The sequence below is a fragment of the Lissotriton vulgaris genome, chromosome 2_1 (assembly GCF_964263255.1).
Source record: "Lissotriton vulgaris chromosome 2_1, aLisVul1.2, whole genome shotgun sequence".
NCBI classification, from domain to species: Eukaryota; Metazoa; Chordata; class Amphibia; order Caudata; family Salamandridae; genus Lissotriton; species Lissotriton vulgaris.
The window spans coordinates 1,637,142,013-1,637,161,059 of NC_141687.1; the positions used below are offsets into that span (position 1 = coordinate 1,637,142,013).

Consider the following 19,047-nt stretch of genomic DNA (forward strand, 5'->3'; position numbering starts at 1 on the left):
TCTACAAACCTTCAAAAGAGGAAGGGGGACCGATGGTTGGCCTATTTCCATGTTAAATAGCGACTCCTAATGGAGCAAAGATGCCTGAGTCGAATATGAAATTTGGAGCAGAGTTAGGTAGGTGTGGCGGGTCCTCTGTGGTGATTAATCACACGTAATCTTGGAAGCGGTGACATAAACACCGGAAGTGCAAACACAGATCCTCTGCTGCTTGCTAAGGAGAGTGATTCGCTGCCGATCGATGTGGCCAGTGGTGGCAAAGAGTGGCGCGAGGCCGCACAGTGCTTCCCTAGACCAATCGTGGCTGGAGCATGCAGTGCATGCAGTGGGTAATGAGCCCAGTTTGCGAGATAGCAGAGGGAGCATGGGGCTAATGGATCGTGAAAGGGTAGCAATTACACAGACACATTCAACATCCTCTTTCCGTTCTTCCTGCAGCCACAAAGCTGTGGATCTATGTAGCCCTGGTAAAAAAAAAAAAAAAACGTCACGTAATGCGCTTCCCCGCAATGTCCCTGGGTGAGTGAGTTGACACTGGGGGAGTGGTGCAAGCCACGCGCGCGCCACCCCGTGCGCCACGCCGGCTTCTTTTGAATTGTGTGAAATGCCCTTAACGCCTCTGGGAAGCAGAACGCCAGCCCTGGGGCACGATGGGTATAGACACCACACTCCCAGCCCAAGTCGAGGTCAGGCTGTGCCCATCCACCATTTTTTCTAGACTTCACTTCCACGTCTTGGGCTCCTGTCTGCATTTATAATCATCTAGACTCACTCCACTGCCAGTAGGACAGACTGCAATGTTTTGAACGTCACTGGACCTAACCTGTTCCTATCCCCTTCATGCTCCCGCAAACTGCAGATTAACAGGGTCGGCTTTAGCGCTGGTGCGGCAATCTTTTTTAGCATCCACCTCCATGACTTCCTCCTCAGATTCCCTCACTACCACCCAGCAAAAGTGCCCCTCATCTCTCCATAGCCCCTCTCTCACATACTTTTCATTTGTTTTGAAGTGGCGGTAGAGGCTGGGTTTACTAAACCACTCAGCTTTCCACTTTAAATACAGAAACGTCTTTTGCAGCAGGCCTCTGCACTACTTTATGGAGAGTCAAATCTTCCACTAGACAAAACTCTGATCTCTCTCAAGCAGGAAAATTAATCACAAGAGTTCGCTTGACATTTGTATTGCTGTCAGCGATCTGGAAACACAAGAAGCTCTGCATCAGCTGCTTTTAAATCGTATGTTATTGCTAAAGACAGCCCCCCCCCCCCTACAGGTCAGAGCTCGGTCGCACTGCCCTAAAGCCCGCCCTACAGACTAACCTTGCTGGACCAACAAACGATTGTGGTCCAGCTCGTGGTACTCTACCACCTGTTTGTCACTGCAATGTTGTACAACGAAAATGTGCTATGTGCTCTCCCTCACGGGGAGGCTAGCCTGGTGTTCTCTCCACCCTTAATGTTACATGTATATTTTCTATTTGTTATTGATATGTTCTGTTTTATTGTAAAGCGCTCTGATGCCTATGAGCCATGCTCGCGCTATATAAAGTCACCAATCAATTAATAAATATGTCTTATACTTCAATGCCTATATGATATTAAACTTTACCCAAGTGCAGTCTGAAAATAACTACCAGGAGCATTTTCACCTGTAAAACCTCAGCATCCTAGGGGGTTGTTCAACCCCTGCCTGCTCTCAACATTCTCTAGACATCATTGCTGGCGTAGAGGTGGGGGAGGGGTGTTAGACTCCTGTCAGACCACAGCATCCTCCACACTTCACTATCAGAGGGGCGATATTGAGTGTCACACTGAACTGTCCATTCTCTGCATGTCACGGACAGTGCACTGCCAAAGGGTTTATGTACGAATTCTCACTGCACGTCGTTAGAGCGAGGCTTCCCAAATAGAGCTCTTTCCAAAGGAATATCTGCATTTCCCATTTTCCCTTAACATTGACATCATCAGGGAGGACAACTTCACCCCTGCCATGGTTCCACTTCTTACCCCTTGCGGATGGCCACGATGATGGCTCCGAGAAGGATGATGAGAACCACGAGCCCTCCGGCACAAATACCCAGGATCAGCCCCATCTCCTCCGAGTGCTGCGTGACTTCCATGGCGCGTTTGGTCTCCTTGCAGGCCGCTGGGTGGGACAGAGAATAAGAGAACAGGGGCAGTTAAAATAACAGCCATGGCATGAGCAAGAAATCATAAGCACCAACTGTGTTACTGCTTTGGATGGTTTCAGGTGTAATGCTGTGTGCTAGTTCTTAATGTCACAGGGGCGCCTGCCCCTGCTGTGAACCAGCCTGTACGGAGCCCTTGCTAAGTGGAAAAGGTGGGTTCGATCACACAATGGAGCTTCCCCATCCATTATTACCAATCACTCCCATCGCCAAGCACAACATGCTGAAATAGTACTTTCAATCCCACTGCATGTCACAAGGTACCGGAACTTCCCATCTATCATTGCAAGTTGGGGTTGGAAGTTAATTGTGGGACTATTACCATACCATGGGATACTGTTGGTGGCATTGTTCTATGAGTTAGTAAGTGCCAGCTGGCAATGGTGGTAATGGTGTGGGCAAAGACCCCATCTGGGGTGGCCTTTTTAGTGTAGATGGCAGTTCTGGTGCTAGAGGAGGGTTAGTATGCCAATATCCATACAAAAGCCTATAACAGTACTTTGACTTATTGTCAGTGGTGTTGCTCTGTGGCCCAGGAAGTGTCTTCGGTTGGTGGTGTCTGATCCAGGGCCGGTGGAGGGTTAGTGGTAGCAGTATGAGTATACTCCTCTATAATGGTACATTGGCCTGCTTTCAGTGCTATTGCTTTTTGCGTTAGGCAGTGCTGCCTGGCGGTGGCTGATGTATTTTCTTTTGACTGTGGAGTTAGTGGTTGGGGCGTGCTGTTGGTTGTTTTGCTCCGTGGTTCAAGAAGTGTCACTGTATGGTTGCTGTTCTAGTGCCGACAGACGCTGTGGCTGCTTTGGTTCGCGCCGGTATGGGTAAAACGAACAAGTTACTTACCTTCGGTAACGCTTTTTCTGGTAGATACAATATCTGCCAGTGGATTCCTCACCTTGTGAATATCCCCCTTGCGCCAGCAACGTTCGGAAAATTCTTCGTAGCACGCCGGCGTGGACGACGTCATAGGAGCACGGCATCGCGCGCGACTTCGTCTGACGTCACCGACTCCATATAAGGCCCACGTCGGCGTGATGACGTCAGTTCCGCCCTTTTTTCCGTGCCTTCGAGGCACCCGGACGGACCAACGAGTACATATATATATATATATATATACACAATGTACACAGTACATGCAAATCAAAAGCAATTAAAGTGCAAAACTATACAAAATCAGATAAACACAAAATTACATTTGCACATAAACCCAGGTATAGCAGAGTGGACAACGGGGAGGCGGGTGGGTCAGTGAGGAATCCACAGGCAGATATTGTATCTACCAGAAAAAGCGTTACCGAAGGTAAGTAACTTGTTCTTCTGATAGATACATCTGCCGTGTGGATTCCTCACCTTGTGAATAGAGTCCCACAGCAGTCCCCACTCCCGGAGGAGGGTGTCCACTCCGCTACACCAGGAATCCTGGAGAACAGAGCGCGCGAAGTGGCCGTCCCTCCTCACCTCAGCATCCAAGCAGTAGTGCTTCGCAAAAGTGTGGAGGGAGGCCCAAGTCGCGGCCCTGCAAATGTCCTCAACAGGAACACCTCTAGACAATGCAGAAGTAGCAGACTTCTCTCTAGTTGAATGAGCTCTAATACACTCAGGAGGGTCCTTACCCGCCAGAGAGTAGCAAATCTTGATGCAGAGAATAATCCATCTGGAAAGTGTGCGCTTGTGCACCGATCTGCCCTTCTTGCAGCCAGCAAAACCCACGAAGAGCTGATCGTCTATTCGATAGTCTTTAGTCCTATCAAGATAGAAACTAACCGCTCTCTTCGGGTCCAGGCGATGAAGCCTCTCCTCCTCCTTGGAAGGGTGTGGGGGAGGATAAAAGGTAGGAAGGGTAATGGATTGACCCAGGTGGAAGGGAGTAACCACCTTAGGCAGAAAAGCAGCCCTGGTCCTAAGAACCATTCTTTCAGCATGGATGGACAAAAACGGGGGCTTAGAACTAAGAGCTTGAAGCTCACTTACCCTCCTTGCCGAGGTAATTGCAACTAAGAAGACCGTCTTAAAAGAAAGAAGCCTCATTGGACACTTGTGTAAGGGTTCAAACGGCGAACCCATCAGATAGGTTAACACAAGATTCAAGTCCCAATGAGGCACAATGAAGGGAGAAGGAGGGAACCTATTAGTGAGTCCCTTCAAAAACCTCAATACCACCGGAGATTTGAAAAGAGAGGGCTGATCCGGCAAACAGAGAAATGCCGATAAGGCCGAAAGGTAACCTTTGACAGTGGCAACAGTAACCCTTGCCGTGCCAGAGAAAGAGCAAACAACAAGATATCCGATAAATGAGCCTTTAACGGGTCAACATCCCTCTCCCTACACCAAGATACAAACTTAGACCACCTATACGAATAAATGGACTTGGTGGAGTCACGCCTGGCAGAAAGAATGACATCCACCACATCGTGAGGGAGAGAGAAAGAATTCAGATTGCCCCGTTCAATCTCCAGGCATGAAGGTGTAATGTCTGGAGGTGGGGGTGTAGAACCTGCCCCTCCATCTGAGAGAGGAGGTCTGCCCTGAGAGGGAGACGGAGCGGCGGGTGAGAGGAGAGGTGGAGAAGATCTGTGTACCACACCCTTCTTGGCCAATCCGGGGCGACCAATATGACTTGGGCCCGGTCTTGGTGAATCTTCCTCAGAACCCGAGGAATCAAGGGTATGGGAGGAAACGCGTAAAGGAGCTGACCTCTCCAGCTCAACTGAAACGCGTCCCCCAATGCTCCTTGCATCGGATACTGGAGACTGCAGAATGACGGGCAGTGAGCATTCTCGCAAGTGGCGAACAGATCCACCCGAGGAGTCCCCCACATCTGAAAGATGTTGCGAACAACCTCCGGGTGAAGCCTCCACTCGTGGTCGGCAGAGAACTGCCGACTGAGAATGTCCGCACGTACGTTCAGGACTCCGGCCAGATGATTTGCCATCAGACAAATCTGGTGGTCCTGAACCCAGGACCAGAGACGCAGAGCCTCTTTGCAAAGACACCACGACCCTACTCCTCCCTGCTTGTTGATGTACCACATCGCGGTCGTGTTGTCCGTCAGGACCTGGACCGACCGACCGCGAAGGGAAGGGAGGAAGGCCTTGAGCGCCAGAAGTATGGCCCGCAATTCTAGAAGGTTGATGTGAAGCAACCTTTCCTCCGGAGACCAAAGACCCTTGACCTCCAGATCCCCCAGATGAGCACCCCACCCTAGAGTGGATGCATCCGTTATCACCGTGGCCACCGAAGGTGGAAGCTGAAAAGGCTTTCCTTGAGACAGATTGCCTTCCACGCCCCACCAAGACAGATCCGCCGCATTTTCTCTGGAGATCTTCACTGACTCCCCGAGATCTCCATTGTGTTGATACCACTGCCTGCGGAGGCACCACTGGAGTGCCCTCATGTGCCAGCGTGCATGGTTGACCAGGAGAATGCAAGAAGCCATCAGACCAAGCAGGCGAAGGACCTTCAGGACCGGAACAACCGCTCCATTGTGAAACAAAGGAATCATTTCCTGAATGTCGCGAATCCTTTGCGGAGGAGAGAATGCACGACATACAGTAGTGTCTAGTACCGCACCTATGAACAGGTTGCGCTGGGAGGGCACCAGGTGAGATTCGGGCACGTTTATCGAAAAACCCAACCTGAACAACAGCTGCGATGTCTCCTGCAGGTGATGAAGCACCTTCTCGGGCGACTCCGCTTTGATCAGCCAGTCGTCCAGATACAGGAATACAGGTATCCCCGACCTCCTGAGATGTGCCGCCACCACTGCCATCACCTTGGTGAAAACTCGAGGCGCAGTAGTAAGACCAAACGGAAGGACCGCAAACTGGTAGTGTTGCGATCCCACCGTAAATCGGAGATACTTCCTGTGCGACTTCAGGATCGGGATGTGAAAATACGCATCCTGCAAGTCGATCGACACCATCCAGTCTTCTTCCAACAGCGCTTCAAGAACCTGCGCAAGAGTGAGCATTTTGAATTTCTCCTGCTTGAGATAGAGATTCAAAATCCTGAGGTCCAGGATTGGACGTAACCTTCCATCCTTCTTGGGGATCAGGAAATACCGGGAGTAGCCCCCCTGACCCCTTTCCTGCTCTGGAACCACCTCTATCGCACCTTTTCTGAACAAAGCCAGGACTTCTTCCTGCCAGCGAACAAGGTGGTCCTCCGAACAAAAACCCTGGCAAGGAGGGTAATTGGGAGGGAACTCCTGGAAAGGAAGAGCATACCCATTTTCTACGAGATTGAGAACCCAAAGATCTGATGTAACCAATTCCCAATCCCGTAGAAAATGAGTAAGCCGACCCCCCACCGGAGCCACATGATCCAGAATGGCGGATCTAGGGCTGCTTTGCTGCAGGGGGAGGGGGTTGGTTATTAGAGGAAGAGGAGGAGGAGGAGGAGGCCTGGCGTCCACGACCACGGCCCCTTTGCTTTCCTCTGTAGGATTTATACAGAGGATTCTGACGCTGCTGCTGCTGCTGTCCCTGGTTGTAGGGACGAAAATTGGATCTGCCAAAACCCCTGTACTTCCTAGCCGCAGAGCCCCTCATCTGAAGGCCCAAAGACTTCGCCGTAGCCCGGCTGTCCTTGAACCTCTCCAGTGCTGCGTCAGCCTTCTTGCCAAAGAGGCCTGTCCCATCAAATGGCAAGTCCAACAATGTAGACTGAACATCAGAAGAAAAATCAGAGGACTTAAGCCATGCGGCCCTTCTTGTAGCAACAGTAGAGCCCATAATTCTGGCAACAGAGTCCACCGTGTCCATACCACTCTGTATAACCATACGAGCTGCAGCCTGAGTATCAGCAACCACCTCGATAAAGTTCTTCCTATCGTCCTCCGGAAGCTTAGGAGAAAGTTGTTTAACAGAGTCCATTAAGGCATGAACGTACCTCCCCAAAAGGCAAGTAGCATTGGTGGACTTCAAGGCCATGCTACCTGAGGAGAAAATCTTTTTAGCAGACTGGTCCAATTTCTTAGAGTCCTTGTCTGCAGGTACCTGAGGGAAAGAGCCCGCAGCCCTGATGGAACAGGCGGCCTGCACTACCAGACTCTCCGGTGCAGGATGCGAGGAAAGAAAATCAGGGTCATCAGGGCCCACCCTGTAACGCCTTGCCACTGACCTGGAAACCGCAGGAGCAGACAAAGGTCTCTTCCAGACCTCCTTTATTGGTTCAGTCAATGCCTCTGTAAAAGGAAGAGTAGGCTCCACAATAGAAGAAGGCGAATGCAAAACTTCCGTAAGGATGTTGGGCTTGTACTCAACTGTGGGCAAAGTCAAGCCTAGCAACTCTGCAGCCTTCTTAATAACAACATGATAGGGTGCCAAGTCCTTAGATGGAGTGTCTGAAACGGTTGGCAAACCCCACTCAGGAGAAAGTTCCAGGCCACTTGCGTCTTGAAGGTCCTCAAAACAATCCCCCTGATCTTGCAACTCCCCTTCCTCAACCTCGGAGTCCATACACTCCTTCTCCTCCAAGAGGCGTTGAGCGCTGCGCCTCGACCAATCCATACGGACCGAAGTCGACGGATCCGGCAACGACTCCGACGGCGCCGGAGCCGACGTCGAGCAAGGAGCCGGAGGACGGGAAGCACCACGATCCGAATCCACACGAGGCCGATCCGGAGTCGGCGAAGCCGCATGCGAAGTCGACGACCTCGGCGGCGCCGTACCGAGCCAAGGAGTACAAGGCGTCGGCATAAACGGCATAAAGGGGGCCGGGGCATAAGCCTGGGGCACACCCAAATTGAAAGACAAAGGACCCATGGGACCAACATGCGCACCAGTGGGGTACATTGCCCTCGAGTAAACACCAAACATGGCATTTAAAAATTGCGAGGGATCCTGACCTGGACCTGGAAAGGGTGGGTACGAACCCAACAGCCGCTCCGAAGGAGGCTGATCCGGCAGAGGCGCACCCTGGCCCTCTTGTTCTTCAGGCTCCACAACCGGAGTCGGTGCTCGAGGAACCTCTTCCTCATGCACCGATGAATGGTGCGACTCCAGATCCTGTTCGGGCTCTTGAACTGGAGAACCAACGTGAGATAGAGCAGGAGAAGGAGACACGAAGTCCTTGTGGTGTTTACGTGACTTCTTCCTCGAATCCGAAGACTCCTTGCCAGAGTGGTGTCTGGAGTGATGTTTACTCCTCTTATGCTTCTTTCTCGAGGAGCCCGAAGCATGGCCCGAGGCCGACTTGGAACCGGACCTCGACCTCCCTCTGGACCTCGACCTCTCTCTCGACCTCGACTTGGCCCTCGAAGCCGACCTCGACTTCGACCGTGACAGCTGTCTCGACTTCGAGCGCCTGGACACTGACCTCGAAGACCTTCCGGCTTCCCTTCCCTTCACCTTTGCAAGCAGAAGCTTCGCCTCCCGCTCACGCAAGGCTTTGGGGTTCATCTTGTCACAGGAACGACAGTTCTTAACATCGTGACCCGAACCAAGACACCACAGACAGTCGGAATGCGGATCGGTGATCGACATCATCCGGGAACAGGAACCAAATTGTTTGAAACCTGTCTTCCTCGACGACATCTTCGGCGTTGAAGTGAACTCCAACAGAGAAACAGAATCAGCTAAACAGCGAAAAGATACAAAAGTATCGCAGAAGATCCCAGAAACCGTTAGCGTCGACGACGCGGAAAAAAGGGAACTGACGTCATCACGCCGACGTGGGCCTTATTTGGAGTCGGTGACGTCAGACGGAGTCGCGCGCGATGCCGTGCTCCTATGACGTCGTCCACGCCGGCGTGCTACGAAGAATTTTCCGAACGTTGCTGGCGCAAGGGGGATATTCACAAGGTGAGGAATCCACACGGCAGATGTATCTATCAGAAAATCTATTATGCCACTTCTACATATTGTCTGTGTTATCGCTTATTGTTTATGAGAAGTCCCTCCGCTGCAGATGTTTGGATGGAACAGCCAAAGAGGCCGTTTGGACTATGTAGCAGATGGGTCCAAACCATGCTCTAATTTTAACTCATCTGGTCAGACATATGCCTAACCACATATGCTATCAAAACCTGTATCTTCCGGAACGACAAACTATGGCTCATCATTACACCCTGACTGTCACTCATACTAAGTCTACCTCCCACTGAAGCAAGGACATTCCCTTCTACAGTTAATCACAGACCCACCTATGACAGTCACTAAATCTCAGAATGTACACCTTAACTTACTTCATCCTATGCCAAGGTAATACACAAGGACTTGCTCCAGCCTTGACTTCTTGGCACTCTCTAACATGCGCACTCTAGATGGAGGCACACTCCGTCCCACATACACCTGAGCAATCTAACTCACTCCTTTGACAGTAGGCCGATCGGATGCACACACATATTGACTTGCCTGACCACAACCTATCTCCGCTGGCCTTCAGAGCCGCTGGCCTGTCTGGACCCTCCCCACGTTACGAAGGTTTTCCACCTTTGCACTTGGGCTTCTATTTTCACTAACGCAAACTCATTCACCCATCAGTCACACGAGTTCATCTCACCTTTCCTGGCGATCCGGACACAATTCAGACGGGTCTCCTAGAGAAGAAAAGAAATAAAGAAATATTAAATCACTATAAAAAAAATCCTAGTCCAGACAGTGGCATTATTTATTGCATTGGATTGTACAATACTCTCTGGCACTGGTGTCGTGGGGTTACCAGATGACTCCGTGTTACAGCAATACAAGAATCCAGTCCTGGACCTTCATTAACAGGTAAAGTGAACACCGGAAGTCGCACTTTTCCAACTGAAATAAAGTACCAGATTACAAGGTTTTGTGAAGGTAAATCCCGAAACTGGAAGGTGTGCTCAGCGTTTGGAGTCATCAGTTACTGTTCATGTGGTCAGCCTGACTAACAAATCAGCACCTGACTGAGTGGGTACCCCGAATTCAAATGGTCTGGAAACAACCTCTTCCACCAGCGGACCGCTCTATAAAGAGGGCGACAACACGCCACACTGGATTGGTGTCACTACAACGCATGCTTTTACATCGCATGCCTTTACAACGCGGTTTTTACCACGCAGTCCATTACAACGCATAATGCTTTTAGGCGCTGGATAGTGATTAATTTAATTTACTATTCCAACTCCAGTCCCCGTGGATAGCAGGGAAGGTGTTGGATAGTAAATTAAATATATTCCCTATCCTAGAGCGCCCCCCAGCGCAATGCGTTGTAATGGTATGCGTTGTAATGGTTGCGATGTAATGGTAGTGCGTTGTAAAAAATGCGTTGTAAGTGATGTTCCCCGCCACACTACATCTCTACCTCACAATACAAACGTATTAAAATCTTTCTACTTGGCAGTGAGGTGAACTGAGAGCTCTGGGAAGGTCTGTGTGAGAGATGTATAATCAACCACACCAGACACTACAAAAAAACAGACAAACATGGCAGCTAACAATAAATCAGTGCATTACATGTTTTTCATTTGGCATTTAAGACATGACAATACACTGACGCCCCTTATCCGTTCAGCCTAGGTACTCGGTATAGCTGGGAATAGTTCAGTTTGTTAGTGCACCTGCTGCAGACACCAGTTGTTAGCAACCAGAAAATTACAGATTTTAATCCTAGCTGAGCACACACTGCTTCCTGCCTCGTATAATCCCTAAATTAATAAAAATCACCCCTTCTGAGTTGATTAATCGTGATACCCACACATGTAAGCGCCAAAGACACTTCACTATGGCTTGGACTACATAATTGGCTGATATTTTTACAAGAATACAATACTGCTCACATATTAGTATCACATTACATGTGACGACAGAAGCAGCCGGGAATAGCTTATCACAAACGAGGTCAAGCATTAAAAAAAAAATAATCGGAGACAACCTGTAGTTTAGGAAATCAACATAGTAGTGTTGTGGTGTCATGAATATCCTGTTGTTGACACGAAGCAGAGGATCCGTAAGCAAGATCAACAGGTGGCACTAGGTGTGGGTGTAAATAGTTCGGAATCAAGATGATCAGGATTTAATCTGGTTTTAGGTGCAAAACTAGAGGATTTTAGGAGAAAATAATGCTATTTAGTTTACATGTTTTCTCTTTGTAAGACTGACTGTTCTGAACTCGAGCTCAGTCATACCTCACTTGGACTGGTACCTGTGGCCTACAGGCTACACACAGGTTCTGACAGTAGCCCACTAGTCTATCTCACTATAATGGGAACCTGTGAACAATACACTTCGTAAACATCTCTGTAGTAGGTTTGTTAACTCCCCAACACCTCTATGTTTCTCAAAGGCCACAGATTAGTTGAGGGTATGTGCATTTACCTAGCTATTACTGTCTTGGATTACAGCCTGTGACCTGACATTACACATATATCCTCAGAGTCACTATAAGAACCAAATGAACTTTTTTTTTACAATGATAGGAACCAATCAACCGCTTGTTAAACAGGACTCTGCATAATAGTAAACCCATAAGGGGTTTTGCATATTTCACTCACGTTTTAAGGGTTAACAGATGTGCATTCTGCTTCTTCTGCTACATTTGTTAATACATTCACTCTTTTCTTTTTTTCTCTCCTTTAGAGTCCCTCTTTCATGTTCTTGTTTGTTTTTGTCTGCAGGCCATCCTTCTATCACTTTTTTGCACTTTAATATTCTTTCCTTATTTAGGTTTATTGTCATTCCTTTCCTTTACTCTATTTCCCCTTACACTTGCCAAATCCTTTCATGTTGCATCCTCTTAATTTCTTCATCCCTACACCTTTATATGTTTTGTGCTGTGGCACGGCTGAATCATAGGACTTGGACTTTGAAAAAGTTATGACTGGGGCTCCGAACTTCACATCACCCCTAAATTGCGTGATTTCAATTAGGTCTGTCGAGGACTACCTTTAAATGTGTCCAATCGTAATTTCCCTATGCCTAAATATTTAAGGAAATGTTATACTCTTTAAATAATGGAGGGAATGTTCTACTCTCTTTTCAGATTCCGCTCAAGTGAACACGCTCTAAATACTTTACTATCTTTAGATGAGCAGAACAGATCATTGTCCCCTCTTTATGTCTTGCAAAGAGATGTTTAGGCAAACAGCAAGCTTTATACATACTGAGTCAAATTGAACAGTCAGCCGACTATGAAAAGGGGCCTAGATTGTACTGCTTAAAACATTTGTTTCCCACTAATTGCCAGCTATTTTATATTGGTTTAGCTCAGGGCACAAATCCTACAAAAAAGAAGTGATGAGGTCTAACCAAGTTAGGCAGTATGCAAGTAACATCATGGCGCGTGACCCTGCACGTGGCATCACAGGAAGTGGCATCACAACCCATGACTTCCCAGGAGGTGACATCAGATCTTAAGACCTCACATGTTTAGCAGGTCTATCATGAGTACATCTGAGCGCATTACAATATTTAACAAATGAGACTTTGCATTGGGGGTGTGCCAAAAAATGGATGCAAAACCGATGCAAAATCTGGGCCTCAATTTATGCATTTATTTATTTTTAAAACCCTGCCGCAAAGCAATTGGCTACAAGGAGAAATGTGGCAGTAAATATGTCCTGCTTAATTGGTTGCAAAGTCTGTATTTTAAAATATCTTATGGGGTTAAGGCACCTGCTGCGGAGATCTTTCTGTGCCAGCTAAATCTCAGGGAATAATAATAATGGTAAGATAACTCTGGAGGAAATGGTATTTGCTGGAGAGATCCGTGATTTGTCTAGTCCCAGTTTTGAATCAAAGTAGCACAGAGGGTTAATATGTCTCATGCAAAGCATATTTTGTAACACAAAGATGACAGATTTTTTATTAAATGTAAATGGGCAAGAGGTTTACTGCTTTTAAGACAGAGATCCTTTTGTTACTAGCAGTTGATACATTGTAATCCTTCTAAAAGAGCAGAGTGAGGAATGAAGGACATGTGGCTCCTACACCTTGTAACCCTCACTGTCTTTTGAGACACATCCTGTGCATCGATTTACACACATATGATGTAAGGTCAATGTAAAATGTGTTGGTGCGATGTAAAGCGCTCTGACATCCTGCATTGAAATGAGTAGTGCTAAAGCGCTATAAAAGAAATAAGTGGTATTTCAATTGTTATTTGTGTAAATACTGGGACAAAGGGACATATCTGACATTCTTACAGTGTATGCATATCTTCTTACAAACAGGGACTGAACAAAGTCAAAACATGCCGTTCTTAAGTACCTGTGAAGTGATGAAAATGTATGAGCCTCTGTTTCCCTTCCCTTGCATTTAGGTGTGAGTCCCCCCCCCCCCCTCCATAGCTCCCAGCCAGGATACTCCAACAAAAGGAGGCTTACTAGCCCCTTCATTTTGGCATTAGTTATGGAGGAGCTGGAATCTGATAAGACCCTTCCCAAACGTGCAGGCCCTGCGAAAATTGTCCAGGTGTCTCAAAATGACACCAGGACAAGTTCAGCATATTTCCGTGGAGCCCAACCTCTTGGTAGGGTAAACGGCGTCCATCCTGTAAAAGTAGAGGGTTGACGCCGTCCACCCACGTGTAACCCTCGACTTGTGCCCTGGTTTAGCAACACTGTCTGGGTTCCCCAATTTTTATACATATCTGGAAACTTTGTGGCCTTGGTTCTTAAAGTCATGGCCATCACAAAGGGGGTGCAAGAGGAGCATTATGCACCAGGTTCCACCCTTTCCAGGGCCTTGTAGAAAATGCATATATAGATTTTTAATTGTAAACAAGCCTGCTGGCTTCATTGATAATGGCCAAATTACGGGGGCAACCGACCAGATTGCAACACATTTTCTCTTTATTAAAGCACAGAAACAGGTTCTTTTAGCACCCACCATCAATGGAAGGGTCCAGAGGGCCTCACGTTGCCTTTGACCTAGACCTCACAATTCCTTTTACAAGCCCTGCTCAAGAGCAGTGGACACCATGCATTGGGTAAGGTGCAGGACGGCTGAAGATGGTGCCCATGAACTGGGAGTGAGATGCTGCCAGGGTTTATATGCCTTGAAATAATTTTAGGAGAACTACAAGAGGAGAGCAGGGGAGGGGAAAGGCTCTTTGTTGGTGGGCTCTAAGGGCTGGTGGACCGAAGACTACTTTAACCATGAAGCACACTGTGTTGTGGTCTTTTTCTTTTTGCACTTCCGGATTTCAAATTTGGCGAGGTTGCGGCTTCTTGTTCTGTGCCGGTCCTGTGAGATGGTTCCATTCCTTTCTGCATGGCAGGCCCTTAGAGCAGAGAGAGTAGTACAGGGCGCTTTGACATGCTGAATTAATGTGGCCATGTACCTTAATGGATAAAAAAACAGCCTTAACATGAATAAAAAATATACTGTAAGTCACCTTGAGCTCACAGTCCAAATCCACAAGACGACATATGATGTAATTTGAAATAACGGATTACGCAGCTCACATCTATTTGCTCACAGAACTACTCGGTGCCTTGCAATATCCTTATACACGTGCAGTCTAGCCGGAGATACTTTATCACTCGCTTATTAAACAACAGAGTGCACGTCACATTGACTTCTCTCCGAAGTTGGACGCCAAGCCCACTGCCCTCCAATCAATAATGCGCCCAGCAGCATTACCCATAGATCATACACAAGAGTAACCGCGCGCAGAGAGGCCATGGCAGCACGCGCGCGGTGGGCCGCCAGCGCGCCACCTGCCGCCGCCTGCCCTCAGTCTACGGCAAGCCACAAATTATTCACTGGACTGAGGCGGGAGCAGATGGCCATTAAAAGAGAAGAAAACAAGCCGCAGTCGATTAACAGGTTGAAAAGGTTGCCTCTCACCTTGGGTCTATAGAAATAAACAGATTTACTGCTCGGCGGGGGCGCGCGCGCCCACCCTCGAGACTCACGGTGTCAGTAAAAGTGCCAAATCCGCTGTTGAACACAGGGCGCCTGTACGTTGATCAAAACTCACGCAGAACGCCCAGCTGCTTGTTGAGCAGAGACGCTGTGCCCGAGTGGGTGGCACGGCCGTTCCTGGCTCTTTTCCCTGCCCCCACTTAGCACGTCGCTCTGGGACACGGCTGATAAGACGAGTTAGAGACTTCCAATGCGAATTCAAAGCATGGTGTCAAATAAACTGCTTAAAGCCACACTAGTGCAGCTGCTGTCACCAACATCTGCAAATACTGCAGCGCCATGTACGCATGTGATTGTCCATTGCCAACAGTTATCAGCGATATCCCGGAAGCATGGTATTCAGAAGAAGGTAAAATCCAGCAGACACGCTGCCCCTACCCCACACTAGGATGGCGGCAGGACCGGTCAACGAACAGGCAGCATGCTCCACTACCCACACCAAGATGGCAGCCGTAAACTATAGGCTTTCAGGACTGGTAAGAGCTTCAGTCTCCATCCTGGAAAGGCTAATAAATGTTCATCATTTTCCTAGAGGAAACGCAGGTTGCTGCCATAGAATAAGCTAGCGAGTGACGGTGACTAGTGCCTACATTTAATGTAGGAGGCTGCAGCTTAATCCGCACAGGTACCATTGAGGTGCGTGTTCTTGGGCTGATTTAGTAAATATCTCCATCAGTCTTTGTGGTTAGGATGCGATAAGGCGAGGACCACATAAGATACTGGCGACTTTCCTCATGCTTTTCCTAAGTCGGGGCCAGAGCCCGCTTGGATCACTATGGCAGTCTCCTTCCTCACAATGACTGTCTCAGCCAGACCACGCTCCTTACTTGTCCTGGTGCCCCCTCAGCATACTGGGTCACTGTCAACACTTGGGCTACGGCCTGATCTAAACGTCAATTATCTTCATGACAGCCACACCTGGCATACAGGGCCACCAACTTCACTCCTGCAACAGATCGGTGCAGCAAAGTTCACAGCTCACTTTACAGCCACTCTCCTCTGGGGTTGCAGAATTTTCTTTGCACATGGGCAATACCCCAATCAGTGAAATAGCAGTTTCCTCACACTACTTTACCGTGATCCAATCACAAGGATCCTCTAACTGGACCTCGGGTCCTCCAACGCTCTCCTCTTCCTCATATGGCACACTGGTCTTGCCAAGCAGGCAGGTATTTGTGCTCTAGGGGCAGGTGGCCTTGGATTCCCTGGGCAATATTTTATCACCCAGGTGGGAGAATAGCAGGCTTTGAATTCCAGTCCTGGTCACAGGCTGAAGATTTTCACAGCTTCTCTTCATCGCACAGCCCGACTGGCTGCTTGACAGTTGACATTTTTGGGGGCTCTTCTAATAGTCCACTTTCAGACACCAAATGTGATTTTAGAGCCTGGGTCTTTGAAGTTATGTATGGGGTCAGCTTCCTTTTGAAGGCCCTCTCTTCTTCCCACCTCCAGAAAGCAGTCTGTGACAGCAGGAGCAACTTCTAATCTGCCCCACAACACATGTCATCGGAGTGACTAGAAGTTGACACTTAAATGTCAGGCACAGTGATGAGTATGATGTGTATGTGTGTATCAAAAGGTTACCCCTGTCAATCCCATCTCTGACCTGAGATATGCCCAGGCCCCTTTCCAGTGAATTCTCTCTGAATAAAAGAGCATCCTCTCAAGTATACTGAAGGGTCTGGCCCCTGGGGGAAATTCCTCTACCTCCTCATTTTCCTCTGGTTAGCCCTGGATTTCCCAAAATGGAACCCATAATTTTCCATGTGTTGTACCATTCAAAGGAAGAACACATACACAAGCACACACACACACCTGCATCATCCCTTTATGTACCATTCTCAGGCACACATACACACACCACAAGTACATAACACACACACTGAGCAACACAACACACTAAACAGATGTAGGTAAAGGGTGAGTAAAGAACACAGTAACAGAATTAAAAATGGGTGTGCCTCTAGGCCTCAGTCCATTGACACGGATAAAAAAGTGTGTTCACTCCTACTGTCCACTACACGATATGCTGTCACCACTGAGTTTGTGCTGCTTAACTCTTGGCAAAGGCAGTGGCCTTTCATCACGTTGAGGGTGGCGCTTTGGGCACTGCTCCTAGTCCAAAAAGACCACAATCCATGAGACAGGTCTATGTCACTGCGCACACACATAATCCCTGTTTGCTCACAACAAAAATGAACATCATGGATTCAGACATCATAGTTGAGGCAGCCAGTGCAGGGGTGCACATCCATCACCATGAAAGGGACTTTTCCATCCCAACAGGTGTGATAAATACAGAGCACGTGAAATGAGGCATGTTATGTTTATGTAACAGCTAATAGAAAGAAATGATCAAGGTTAAAGTAATGCTAGATAGAGAATGTGAGAAAAACCTGTTTTCCTTGGTGCAGGACTCCGTTAGGGGGCTGCGGTGCAGCAGGTCCCCTGGTTGTGGAAGCGGTCAGGCCAGGCCCTCGTGCAGCTTGTGGCCGGGGACTGGCCAAGGTTGGAGTCACTGTTGGGATCTTGTGCAGGGGTCCCTAGCTGCTCCCATCTGCTGGGGGCGGCACCGAAGCTCGTGCCGCCCCTGGGAGATACATTAGGGGGCTTGGCGGGTCGTGCAAATTAAAGACTTCAATACAGCCTCCTGGACAGGCGGCAGGACTGTAGCTGCGGCATGAGTAAAGACAAACATCTCTGTGCGCCAGCCAAGCAGAGCACTATAGATCAATTTGCCAGGCTAGTGTAATTGCTGAGGATTCTGTTGGGGCTCGGGGCTTAGCCCCGAAAATACAAAGCTGCTGGCGCCCATTTCACAATCCAGCAACGTGCGGGATGCCAAAATAGGAGCAGTTGGTTCTGATGCGCCAGGACCTCCGGAAGGTGGTAGAGAACATCACAGAGGCGGAGACCAGGGTGTCGAGGATTCTGTGGCAGCTCTCCAACAGAAGGAGACTACTACGCTGACAGGGGTAAGGAAGGAATTGACAGCATGCTTGAAAGATGCAGAAGGGCGCACCCGGAGTAACAACTTGCGTTTTGTGGGCTTCCCCACAGGGTGCGAGGGCTACTCTATGGACATTTTTTTAACACAATTGCTCAAATTAATAGTGCCTGTGGAGTGCCTCTCATCCTGCTTCATGGTAGCGAGAGCTTATAGAGCATTGGTGAAGAAGCCTCCCCCCCCAGGCGCGAGGTCTCAACCAGTAATTGCCAAGATCCTCAACTATTTAGTTAGGGATGCAATGCTCAAGCACGCCTGGCACCAAGAAAAGATTATGTTTGAATCACACCACATCATGATATTACCGGACTATATAAAGATGGTCCAACACCAGCGCAATCATTCATGGCGATAAAACAAAGACTGAGAACCTCAAAATTCAATACATGTTGTAAATTGATACTTGTATAGCGCACTACTCACCCACAAGGGTCTCAAGGCGCTTGTACGAATACCGCTGTGGAACCCATCCTGGCTTTCCCTGTGAGGCGTCCACTCCTGGGCACCCCCAAGGTGGAGGCCAGGCATCCTTAGCGTTGAGGGGGCCGTTGTGGAGATTAAGCAAGCTATTGCCCAGAGTTGCACAGTGGGACTCCATGATTGGAATAGGCACAGAGGCGAGAATTATCAGGTCCGTGGAATTTTTGAGCCCAAGACCCGCCGAGGAGGGTAATTGAACCCTGATCCCAGGCCAGATCTCTGCATCAGGGTCTGCCGCTCTAACCATTGAGCCACACTTCTCCACTGTTGTTATATACTGCTCGCTTGAGGGTGGTCTTCAATTCCTGGACCCTACTCTTCGACAGAGCTGTTTGAATGGGCAGATGAGGGTTTTGTTGAAGTCCTACACTTTGCCATGCACAGACTCAGGCTCATCCCTGAGCAACAGACACAATCATCCCAAAAATTCCACTGTCAAGTGTTGCGATTGGTCCCGATCATCCTGGAGGAACAGGTACCAAGACAATGAACATTAGCAGCTGACTGATAGTATGGTGGACCTCATGAGTAC

General features: G+C 48.6%; 1 protein-coding gene across 2 annotated transcripts in view; it reads right to left on the reverse strand.

The window, feature by feature from the left end:
* Nucleotides 1–19,047, reverse strand: part of PTPRU (protein tyrosine phosphatase receptor type U) — an 816,311-nt gene that overhangs the window by 200,884 nt on the left and 596,380 nt on the right. For both annotated transcript variants that reach the window (XM_086957511.1, XM_086957512.1), the window contains exons 13-14: nt 9,693–9,729; nt 2,008–2,146 (exon numbers count right to left, since the gene is read on the reverse strand). In XM_086957511.1, coding sequence (XP_086813637.1) covers nt 2,008–2,146; nt 9,693–9,729 — 176 coding nt within the window. The remainder of the gene's footprint in view (nt 1–2,007; nt 2,147–9,692; nt 9,730–19,047) is intronic.